The sequence below is a fragment of the Heterodontus francisci genome, chromosome 24 (assembly GCF_036365525.1).
Source record: "Heterodontus francisci isolate sHetFra1 chromosome 24, sHetFra1.hap1, whole genome shotgun sequence".
In the NCBI taxonomy this organism is placed as follows: Eukaryota; Metazoa; Chordata; class Chondrichthyes; order Heterodontiformes; family Heterodontidae; genus Heterodontus; species Heterodontus francisci.
Window position 1 is genome coordinate 76,482,504 of NC_090394.1, and position 12,375 is coordinate 76,494,878.

The 12,375-nt window shown below is 46.2% G+C and overlaps 1 protein-coding gene across 1 annotated transcript in view; it reads left to right on the top strand.

Annotated features, from left to right (window-relative positions):
• Positions 1 to 12,375, top strand: part of trap1 (TNF receptor-associated protein 1) — a 45,358-nt gene that overhangs the window by 12,745 nt on the left and 20,238 nt on the right. Inside the window, exons 2-10 of the mRNA XM_068056669.1 lie at positions 1,997 to 2,161; positions 4,436 to 4,518; positions 4,695 to 4,835; positions 6,483 to 6,554; positions 7,487 to 7,647; positions 7,815 to 7,924; positions 8,573 to 8,646; positions 8,973 to 9,128; positions 9,871 to 9,991. Coding sequence (XP_067912770.1) covers positions 1,997 to 2,161; positions 4,436 to 4,518; positions 4,695 to 4,835; positions 6,483 to 6,554; positions 7,487 to 7,647; positions 7,815 to 7,924; positions 8,573 to 8,646; positions 8,973 to 9,128; positions 9,871 to 9,991 — 1,083 coding nt within the window. The remainder of the gene's footprint in view (positions 1 to 1,996; positions 2,162 to 4,435; positions 4,519 to 4,694; positions 4,836 to 6,482; positions 6,555 to 7,486; positions 7,648 to 7,814; positions 7,925 to 8,572; positions 8,647 to 8,972; positions 9,129 to 9,870; positions 9,992 to 12,375) is intronic.

Here is a 12,375-nt window from a genome sequence, read left to right on the forward strand (position 1 = left end):
CCTGCACTCCTTTGGACCCCACCAGAAAGGCCGAGAGGGGGGTTTTGACGACTGGGCAACTCTCAACCTCCATAAATTTGCCCAGGCATGCGCCATGGAGAGGTCACTCCATAACCACTGACCACCTCCAGGCGCGTATCCATTGTCTCTCGAGATAAGGAGGCCCAAAAGAAAAGAAAGAACGAAGAAGTAGTAGGGAAATGTTAGAATCTATTATAAAGGATGTGATAACTGAACACTTAGAAATTAATGATATGATTGGGTAGAGTCAACATGGATTTATGAAAGGGAAATCATGTTTGACAAACCTATTGGAGTTTTTTTGAGGTGTTACTTGTCGCATAGATAAAGGAGAACCAGTGGATATGGTGTATTTGGATTTTCAGAAGGCTTTTGATAAGGTCCCACACAGGAGGTGTTAGTAAACAAAATTAGAGTACATGGAATTGGGGGTAATATACTGCAATGGATTGAGAATTTGTTAACAGACAGAAAATAAAGAGTAGGAATAAAGTGTCATTCTCAGGATGGCAGGTTGTTACTCATGGGGTATCGCAAGGATAGTGCTGGGGCCACAGCTGTTCACAATCTATATAAATGATTTGGATGTGGGGACCAAATGTAATATTTCCAAATTTGCTGATGACACAAAACTAGGCGGGAATGTAAGTTGTGAGGAGGATGCTAGGAGGCTTCGAGGGGATTTTGACAGGCTAAGTGAATGGGCAAGAACATGGCAGATGGAATATAATGTGAATAAGTGTGAAGTGATTCACTTTGGTAGAAAAAACAGAAAGACAGAATATTCTTAAATGTTGAGAGGTTGGGAAGTGTTGATGTCCAAAGGGACCTGGGTGTCCTTGTTCATGAGTCACTAAAAGCCAGCATGCAGGTGCAGCAAGTAATTAGGAAGGCAAAAGGTATGTTGGCCTTCATCACAAGGGGATTTGAGTACAGGAGTAAAGAAGTCTTGCTGCAATTGTACAGAGCCTTGGTGAGACCGCACCTGGAGTATTTTGTACAGTTTTGGTGGTCTCATCTAAGGAAGGATATACTTGCCAAGAATGCAACGGAGGTTCATCAAACTAATCCCTGGGATGGTGGGATTGTTTTATGAGGAAAGATTGAGGAAACTGGGCCTGTATTCTCTCGAGTTACGAAGAATGAGAAGTGATCTCATTGGAACTTACAAAATTCTTATAAGGTGTGACAGGGTGGATGTAGATAGGATGTTTCCTCTGGCTGATGAGTCTAGAACCAGGTGACACAGTCTCAGAATAAAGGGTAAGCCTTTTAAGACTGAGATGAGGAGGAATTTCTTCACTCAGAGGATGGTGAATCTTTGGAATTCTCTACCCCAGAGGGTTGTGGAAGCTCAATTATTGAGCATGTTCAAGACAGAAATCGACAGCTATCTGGATACTAATGACATCAAGAGATATGGAGATAGCACAGGAAAGTGGCATTGAGGTAGATGATCAGCCATGATCTAATTCAATGGTGGAGCAAGCTCGACGGGCTGAATGGCCTACTCCTGCTCCTGTGTTACTAACATTCACTTTAGTTATTTTCCTATTTAAATACTTGTAGAAATTCTTACTATCTGTTTTTATATTTCAGCTAACTTTCTCTCATACTCTGATTTCTGCCTCCTCATTAAAATGCAGCAAAGATTGATGAAAAAAAATTCTGTCCAATCTTCTGATCTACCACTAATCTTCACAGAATTGTACACTTATTTGAACTGAGGTTTGTGTAGTTACAGATTGGATGAGCAGTGTTTGGAATCAGCAACAAGCCAACATTACTATTTAATCTTGAAACTTGTTGCATTCTGCAGCCTTGGTTGTGGAGCTGAGCAGTCAGACAGGGTGACGGGAGGGGAAATCAAAGTTAGAATTTGTTCTGCCTGTAGCAGAGGAAGTTAATTGAGATTTCTTCATGGATAGAAATTCTCTTTTTTTTGCTAACATCTCATTTCTGGTCATTTTTGTAGGAAGAGAAACTTCCAGCCTCCGGTGTTCAGTCTTTTTGAGTCACCACCAGGTCCGTGCCCCTCTTACTGTTTCTCTCTCCTGGTGCCCTTACAGCACGCAGACAGCACAGAACCAGGAGGAGGAGTCATTACATAACATCATCACTGATTCTGAGAATGTGGAAGGTAGGTGGAATAGATGTCTCTGCAGAGTTCCAAAGCTTACAAGCTTGCCTTCTGTGACTTACAAAGTCATTTCATAGAATGGTGCAGCATAGAAGGAGGCCATTTGGCCCATCGTGCCTGTGCTGGTTCTTTGGTAGAGCTATCCAATTAATCCCACTTCTCTGCTCTTTCGCCATAGCCCCGTAAACTTTTCCTTTTCTTTTTCAAGTATTTATCCAATTCCCTCTTGAAAGTGTTACAACCTCAGAGGCTGTTAACTTTAAACCAAGCGATATGAACTCCCCAGACCTATTAAAGAATTATACAACAAGATTTCACATTTTAAGTCTTTTACTATAACAATTAAACTAAAAAATCAACATTAACTAAACAGTACTTGGGTAGCTAATGCACTAAATTTCAGAGAAAGTTATTTCCCATCAACTTATTAACACACTCGGGGGTGGGGTGTCGGTTAGCTCAGTTAGCTAGGCGGCTAGCATTTGATGCAAAAAAGACGGCAACAGCACAGCGTACTGCCTGTGGTAGTTCATGGAGGCCTGCCTCCTCACCATGCCCCATGCTTGCGGAGTGGTGACCCTCAAGCTATATTGTCGTTTCCTAATGGAGAGAGATACTTATGGCCCTTTGGGACTATGGCTAGAACACGATTAACACACTCAAAAACCCCACACTTGGAATATTGTGTTCAGTTCTGGTCGCCTCATTATAGGAAGGATGTGGAAGCTTTAGAGAGGGTGCAGAGGAGATTTACCAGGATGCTGCCTGGACTGGAGGGCATGTCTTAGGAAGAAAGGTTGAGGGTGCTAGGGCTTTTCTCATTGGAACGAAGAAGGATGAGAGGTGACTTGATAGAGGGGTACAAGATGATGAGAGGCATAGATAGAGTGGATAGCCAGAGACTTTTTCCCAGGGCGGAAAGGGCTATCACCAGGGGGCATAATTTTAAGGTGATTGGAGGAAGGTTTCGGGGAGATGTCAGAGGTAGGTTCTTTACACAGAGAGTGGTGGGTGCGTGGAATGCACTGCCAGCGGTGGTAGTAGAAACAGATACATTAGGGACATTTAAGCGACTCTTGGATAGGTACATGGATGATAGTAGAGTGAAGGGTATGTAGGTAGTTTGATCTTAGAGTAGGTTAAAGGTTTGGCACAACATCGTGGGCTAAAGTGCCTGTACTGTGCTGTACTGTTCTATGTTCTATGTTTTTGTTCTATAGTGTTCTCATCGAAAAGGTATCCTTGCAGTTAAAAGTTTCAAACTCCTCCCAGTTGCAATGGGTTGATCTCCTAGTGTCCTTTTCAAAGCCAATATCCTCTTCGCTCACTACTTCTGAGCACATTTGGCTGGACTTCTGTTAATAAGGTAATCTCTGGTGACCCTGTTGGTCTTTTCTCCTCTGCAAACCCCGACTTTCGAACTTGGTTGGTTAGAGCAACCTTTTGCTGTATCGGTGATCTGAGAGTAGCTGATTTCTCCAAAAACCCCATTGGTCTGTCTGTCTCTCTATCTTTTGGCTGCACAGCTTTGCTTGCTGGTCTTTCATTCAACCTCCAGACAGAGGAAAGCCCCTCGAATTTATCCAGATCAAAAGTTACAATTGTACAATTCTCAGAGAACATAAGTCTAACCATAGCAAAACCACTTGGGCCTTCCTTTGTTCCCAGATGTTAAACATTGCAACTTGAATTTGCATTTTAGCGCCCCTGGCTTCCTGTTTAAAATCAATGAATCTGAGAGGGTGAAACCTATTATCCTTCAGTTTTACAACCTTGCACCCTGCTTTCAAAAGGGTCTTTGATCTGGGTTCCTTGTTTTCATGGTAACCAAGATCCCTGGCTTGTCTCTGGGCAGAGTAAGAGGTCACATGGTTCCTCCATTTTACACTGCACTCAAGATCACAGATTTTAAAATATAACCATATTACAAAGACCAACATTTAGAACAAAAGTTACTATTGAATCTGCTTCCACTGCCATTTCAGGCAGTACATTCCAAATCGTAACAACTCGCTGTGTTAAAAATCCCCTTTGTCTCCCCTGCCCCCGATTCTTTTTCAATGACCTTAAATCTGTCCCCTAAGGTGAGCGGTCTGCGTTACAGTAGCAGCAGTTTCTCCTTTTTTACTTTTAAAACTCCTCATCATTTTTATCAAATCTCCCCTTAACCTTCTCTGCTCTAAGGAGAACAATTCCAGCTTCTCCAGTCTCTCCACTTGTGCTTGTAATCTGTTTGCTCCTCGACTTCTCTTAAATATTGTGCTCTTTTTGCAGGATCTTTTTCCAAGTATGAGTTTCAAGCAGAGACAAAGAAGCTTCTGGATATTGTTGCCCGGTCCTTGTACTCTGAGAAGGAGGTAAGAAATGAAAAATCTCCCTTCTTTCCTAAGATTAAAAAAAACTCAGTAGCCAGCAGTGCTAAGCTGGTTTTATTGCTGCAAATTCAGATTGTCTCAAGCATGTTGTGGGTCTCTGCACTGCCTCAGCTTAAATGCTTCTTTATCCTGTTAATTTGTTCCCTAACCTTTCCTAGGTATTTATTCGCGAGCTGATATCCAATGGAAGTGATGCCCTTGAGAAGCTCCGCCACAAACAGGTGAGCTGTGGCCAGGACCAGGGACCACTGGAACTTCACCTGCAGAGTGACACGGAGAAGGGAACCCTAGCCATCCAGGTAGGGCCACTCACTGCTTCCTTTTAAGTAATGCTTCAGTGAACACAGCCTTGATGAGACTCCATCTCGTGTACAGCTTTCAGCTCTGGGCACCCAACCATAGGAAAAATGTATTGGTACAAAAGCAAAATACTGCAGCTGCTGGAAATCTGAAACAAAAAACAGAAAATGCTCGAAATACTCAGCAGGTTAGGCAGCATCTATGGAGTGTTACAACCGAGGCGGGAGGAGTGCACTTTCTTTTCTAGTTCCATTTCTCCACGGGTCACGACATCTATTTAAATGTTTACCCAGTTACCGATCAATCATATACTCTACTTTTTATCCCAGAATAAAATCAACCAGGTTTTTTTAATAAACAACAAAATTATCAGTTTATTATAAAACAAGACTTAACCAGTAACAAAGCAAAGCATTAACACACAGATTGAAATATGAAAGTTCCCTTTTTAAATACTCCACACAAAAGCTCACACAGAAAATAAAGAAATTCTCTCTGCAGAGGTTTTTTACAGAAAATGAGACAAAAAAACTTTGGCCAAATACTTGCTAATTCTTGAGGGGAAAAAAAAGAGAAAATATGTAAGGATGTCAGCTGTCCTTTTTGGTCTGGCGTTCGGGTATACGGAGATGGGTCACTGGGATCTTTTCTGGAGCAGTTAATTCTGGAGATGTCGGAAAATAGTCTGATAGGCTTTCCAGGAGAAATGTGGCGTTAGGGAGTTTCAGCTATCACACTCTGGATTCGCAGGGTCTTTTTAAAAAGGTAGAGAAAGAGATGAACTGGGTGTTTTTCTCTTGGCAGGTGGATCTCTAGCTGCTTTCAAACACAGTCCGCACCCCAGCTGAACCAAAACAATATCTCAGAAGTGAAACCCCAAACAGTAGGTCAGAACCTCCTGATCACTCATAAATCTTGACATGTCACTTCTCTGTAAATATCTCCCCCAAATCACCAAGGCTTCTGTTTATTTATCTTAAGGCATGTGATGTCCAGTAAAGTTATTTTCAAACACAACATCTCAACTGTCCTCTCAGTGAACTTTCAACAAAAAACAGAGTCCAACATCTATGCAATCTTCGGCCTTCCAAAATGGATCCATTTCCACCATTTAAATGAGTCCTCAAAATATTTAACAAAAAAAAGGAAGCACTTTCATAACAGGAGAGAGAAACAGAGTTAACCTTTCAGTTCGATGACCTTACAGTTCTGACGATAGGTCATCGACCTGAAACGTTAACGTTTCTATCTCCACAGGTGCTGCCCGACTTGCTGAGTATTTCCAGCACTGAAGGATATATTGTTGAAGGATATATTGGCCTTGGAATGGGTGCAGTGCAGGTTCACCAGAATTACACCAGGGTTAAAAGGGTTGAATTATCAGGACAGGTCACAAACTTGGTTTGTATTTGCCTGTTTTTAGAAGGTTGAGGAGTGATCTAATCGAGGTGTTTAAAATGTTACAAGGATTGGAAAGTGTCAGTATGGAGAAAGTATTTCCTCTGGTGGGAAATGGGACTGCTGCACTCAATCTTTCCCAGTGGATTCTGTAAAACATGGTTACTAATGCAGAGTAATACTGAGAAAAGTAATTCTGACACCAAGCCCCTGTTTTAACAGTGTTAATGTATTTCCTCCCGTCACAGGACACTGGCATAGGGATGACCAGGGAAGAACTCGTTCAGAATTTGGGAACAATCGCACATTCCGGATCTAAGGTTGGAAAATCTTGGAGTTGGTTTATTTTTCTTTCGCTCTCTAAAACCATGGCCCATCTCCTTTCTCCTCTCCAATCTTCTCCCCATCTCTCTCAAAGAAACTTGTGTTTGGCTGGGTATTGTTCCACAGCGCTGACTGGTCCCTGTGACCTTACACAATTGGCCGCTTGTGAGCCTGACAGGCCATGTCTGCTATTCAGTTGTGGGGTCATCACTGTCTGGCCTAATCCTGCCTCACTGGTATCACCTAGGTGCGTTTGAACAGGATAGTGAGCAGGGACAGGAATCCAGGCTGCCTCCCCACAACCATTCTGGCCCAGGGACATTAAAGGCAGTGCAGCACCTCTCACTGCTGCTAGGAGCAGCTGCATGAGAAGAACCCAGGAATTGAATCTGGGGCTTTTCTGGTTAAGTCTTAGCTTTTTAATATCACTTTGTAACTTCTGTACAGTCAGCCATGTAACGACAGGCTGGGCTTCTGGAAGTTCACCTGCTTCTGGAATTGAATTCATTATGTACCAATTTTTATATTATCTTTTCAAAAGGAACAGGGAGGAGATGCTATTTTTTTTTTACACAGTGAGTTGTTGTGATCTGGAATGCGCTGTCAGAAAGGGTGGTGGAAGCAGATTCAATAATAACTTTCAAAAGAGAATCGGAGAAACACGTGAACAGGAAATATTTGCAGGACAATGGGGAAAGAGCAGGGGAGTGGGACTAATTGGATAGCTTTTTCAAAGAGCCACTACAGGCACGATGGGCTGAATAGCCTCCTGTGCTGTTTCATTCTATAAATTACAGCTGTTGTAAATGTGATTGCTGTGATTGTCTGTTTGATTCTAGGTATAACATGTTGAATATATTTGGTTGATTTCCTCCTTTGCGAGTAGACTTTCTTTTAACGATTCTCTTTTCTTTCTTGTTGATCCTAGGCTTTCCTGGAGGCTTTGCAGATCCAGTCGGAGACTGGCACTGGAATCATTGGGCAATTTGGGGTTGGATTCTACTCTGTGTTCATGGTGGCTGATAAAGTAGAGGTGTACACACAGGCGGTAGAGAGTGGCAGCATGGCATATAAATGGGCCTCTGACGGGTGAGGAAACTACACTTTCCCACCTCCACAATTTATACAATGTCAGTGAGGGGCGTGTTGGGCGGCGAAGGGCGTGTCGGGCGGTGAGGGGCATGTCGGAGTAGGTTCTCAAAGCAGTGACATGTAATGATGCTGTGTTGCTGACGGTCTGGCCTCTGCATCTGCAGCTCGGGAATGTTTGAAATTGCTGAAGCCACTGGGGTGAAGCCAGGAACCAAGATCGTCATCCACTTAAAGGAGGATTGCAAGGAGTTTGCAAGTGAAGATCGGGTTAGAGGTGAGAGGTGAAAAAATACCAGAACAGATAAACATGGAGAAACCCAAAACTGCTGTTTACAGTCAGACCTGGTGCAATTTCTGCGCCATTTGTTGCCGTTTCTTTCTTCCTGTTGTTCTGCCTTACAGCACTAGGGTAATTTGTACATGTGGCTGTTCTTTGAGACAGAGATTGTCAGTCTGTGAGAAAGTTAAGAGGTAACCTAATAGAGGATTTCAAAATGATGAGATGTTTTGGTGGAGAAAAAGATCTCAAGGGGAGATGAGGAAAAATATGCTCCCACTTGGAAAGTTGTCTGGATTTGGAATGCTTGACTTGAAAAGATGATGGAAGCCGATTCCATAAATAATTTGAAAAGGCAGTTGGGCAGGTACTTGATGAGGAACTTCCGAGGTTATGGACAAAAGCAGGGATGAGAGACTAAGCATGACTGCTCTTGCAAAGAGTCAGCAGAGACATGATGGACCAAATGGCCTCCTCTGTGCTGTAAGTTTCTACAATATTCTGTCATGCGGTTATTGCAGCCGAGTATCTGGCTGGATAGTGATCACAAGTGTAGAAAAGTGCAGAGTGAGTTCCTACCTATGTTGTAATGACTGTGTTGGAGCTGGTGAACAGGTTTAACTCTGCACTTGGTTTGTATTCCAGAGGTGGTGAACAAATACAGCAACTTTGTCAGTTTCCCGATCTACTTGAATGGGCGCAGATTGAACACACTCCAGGTGAGTGGATGAAGCTGCCTCTTTACCCAATGGGAATAGAAAGCAGACTGAGCTGCTTCACAGAGTGATGATTTTGTGAAGCAGACTTTCGCTGTCGAATCAGATGAGAAAATAATGCATGCTGGGGGCTGAGTTGCAAGGTGGCAGTAGCATTGAAGCTGAAACCATTAACTCTGCTGGGAAAGGGAAGGAGATTGGCTGATGGGTTGGTATCAGTGAGTAAGTGAAGGGGTTAATTTTTGGTGGGGAGGGGTGCAGGGAAGTGAGTAATCTGAATGACAGTTTTACCGAGTAGACTAATTTGAGGGAGTGTCTGTCACTCTCAGGCTCTGTGGATGATGGATCCAAAGGAGATCAGTGAGTGGCAGCACGAGGAATTCTACCGCTATGTCACAAAGGCTTACGACAAACCGCGTTACGTCCTCCATTACCGCACTGATGCCCCGCTCAACATTCGCAGCATCTTCTATGTGCCAGACATGGTAAGTGGTGCTGGTCAAAGTCAGGTCAGCTCATAACTCCACTTCTACATCGCGCAGTAATTCCCTCCCCAGTACAGCGAATACCTCCCGCAGTCTGCAACCCTTCACTTCTGTTAAGTATTCTTTTCATTTAATAGCATAGAGCTGGTTAGCCGAGAAAGGCTTGTGTTTATTATAGCACCATTGAGTCTCTTGGAAATGTAGAAGTGAAAAAAGAGTTGCATTTCTATAGCGTCTTTCACAGCCTGAGGATGTCCCAAAGTACTTTACGGCCAAAGAAGTACTTCTTGAACTGTACTGACTAGTAATGTAGGAAATGCAGCAGTCAATTTGTGCACAGCAAGCTCCCACAAAACAACAATATGATAATGACCAGATAATTTTTTTTTGTGATGTTGGTTCAGGACAAATATCGGCCAGGACACCAGGGAAAACTCCCCTGCTCTTCCAGTAGTGTCACAGGATCCTACGCATCCACCTGAGAGGGCAGATGGGGCCTCAGTTTAACATCCTATCTGAAAAACAGCACCTCTGACAGTGCAGCATTCCCTCAGTACTGCACAAGCGCATTAGTCTGAATTATGGGCATATTTATGAAATAAGTAACAGAATAAAAATCATGGCGAATTTCAACTATCCCCAAATAAATTGGCATGAAGAAATCAGAGCAGGTTATCCTGGATCAAGGGGCACAGTGAGAGCCTTTTACTCTGAGGTTTTTTTCTTCCCTTTGGCTGTGTAGAAGCCAAGTATGTTCGATGTGAGCAGAGAGATGGGGTCCAGTGTGGCGTTGTACAGCCGGAAAGTGTTGATCCAAACTAAAGCCAGCGACATCCTGCCCAAGTGGCTCCGATTTCTACGTGGTGAGTGTCGGGCATTAGATTCCGTGCCAGTCTATTACCAGTCACTGTAGTCAGAGCTTCAACAATTGTTCATTGAATAGACCTGTCAGGCAAGAGTATTACCTGTTCAGGTCTGTCTGCCCCTCCCTCGCTTAACCCATCATTGTATTTTCTGCCTTTATCGCCTCAAGGTTGGCCTCCAGTACCATAAGCAGGTCATCATGTGCCTGTCTTGGAGAGAGAGTGCTGACAGCTGTTGTACCATGGGAGGAATCACAGCAGAGCGTTGATTCCAGACAGGTGGATGAACTCTGGGTCTCCAGGGGCATTACCCTGTCCTGGGACCCTCACTGGGGTTTTACCCTGTCCCGGGACCTTCACTGGGGTTTTACCCTGTCCCGGGACCTTCACTGGGGTTTTACCTTGTCCCGGGACCCTCATGAGTTTTACCCTGTCCGGGGACCCTCACTGGGGATTTACCCTGTCCCGAGATCCTCACTGGGGTTTTACCCTGTCCCGGGACCCTCACTGGGGTTTTACCCTGTACCGGGACCCTCACTGGGGTTTTACCCTGTCCCGGGACCCTCACTGGGGTTTTACCCTGTCCCGGGACCCTCATGGGTTTTACCCTGTCCCGGGACCCTCACTGGGGTTTTACCCTGTCCGGGGACCCTCACTGGGGTTTTACCCTGTCCCGGGACCCTCATGGGTTTTACCCTGTCTGGGGACCCTCACTGGGGTTTTACCCTGTCCCGGGACCCTCATGAGTTTTACCCTGTCCCGGGACCCTCACTGGGGTTTTACCCTGTCCCGGGACCCTCATGAGTTTTACCCTGTCCCGGGACCCTCACTGGGGTTTTACCCTGTCCGGGGACCCTCACTGGGGTTTTACCCTGTCCGGGGACCCTCTGGGGTTTTACCCTGTCCGGGGACCCTCACTGGGGTTTTACCCTGTCCGGGGACCCTCACTGGGGTTTTACCCTGTCCGGGGACCCTCACTGGGGTTTTACCCTGTCCGGGGACCCTCACTGGGGTTTTACCCTGTCCGGGGACCCTCACTGGGGTTTTACCCTGTCCCGGGACCCTCATGAGTTTTACCCTGTCCCGGGACCCTCACTGGGTTTTTAACCTTTCCGGGGACCCTCACTGGGTTTTTAACCTGTCCGGGGACCCTCACTGGGTTTTTAACCTGTCCGGGGACCCTCACTGGGTTTTTAACCTGTCCGGGGACCCTCACTGGGGTTTTACCCTGTCCCGGGACCCTCATGGGTTTTACCCTGTCTGGGGACCCTCACTGGGGTTTTACCCTGTCCCGGGACCCTCACTGGGGTTTTACCCTGTCCCGGGACCCTCATGAGTTTTACCCTGTCCCGGGACCCTCACTGGGGTTTTACCCTGTCCCGGGACCCTCACTGGGGTTTTACCCTGTCCCGGGACCCTCACTGGGTTTTTAACCTGTCCGGGGACCCTCACTGGGTTTTTAACCTGTCCGGGGACCCTCACTGGGTTTTTAACCTGTCCGGGGACCCTCACTGGGTTTTTAACCTGTCCGGGGACCCTCACTGGGTTTTTAACCTGTCCGGGGACCCTCACTGGGTTTTTAACCTGTCCGGGGACCCTCACTGGGTTTTTAACCTGTCCGGGGACCCTCACTGGGTTTTTAACCTGTCCGGGGACCCTCACTGGGTTTTTAACCTGTCCGGGGACCCTCACTGGGGTTTTACCCTGTCCCGGGACCCTCATGAGTTTTACCCTGTCCCGGGACCCTCATGAGTTTTACCCTGTCCCGGGACCCTCACTGGGGTTTTACCCTGTCCCGGCACCCTCACTGGGGTTTTACCCTGTCCGGGGACCCTCACTGGGGTTTTACCCTGTCCGGGGACCCTCACTGGGGTTTTACCCTGTCCGGGGACCCTCACTGGGGTTTTACCCTGTCCGGGGACCCTCACTGGGGTTTTACCCTGTCCCGGGACCCTCATGAGTTTTACCCTGTCCCGGGACCCTCACTGGGTTTTTAACCTTTCCGGGGACCCTCACTGGGTTTTTAACCTGTCCGGGGACCCTCACTGGGTTTTTAACCTGTCCGGGGACCCTCACTGGGTTTTTAACCTGTCCGGGGACCCTCACTGGGTTTTTAACCTGTCCGGGGACCCTCACTGGGGTTTTACCCTGTCCCGGGACCCTCATGGGTTTTACCCTGTCTGGGGACCCTCACTGGGGTTTTACCCTGTCCCGGGACCCTCACTGGGGTTTTACCCTGTCCCGGGACCCTCATGAGTTTTACCCTGTCCCGGGACCCTCACTGGGGTTTTACCCTGTCCCGGGACCCTCACTGGGGTTTTACCCTGTCCCGGGACCCTCACTGGGTTTTTAACCTGTCCGGGGACCCTCACTGGGTTTTTAAC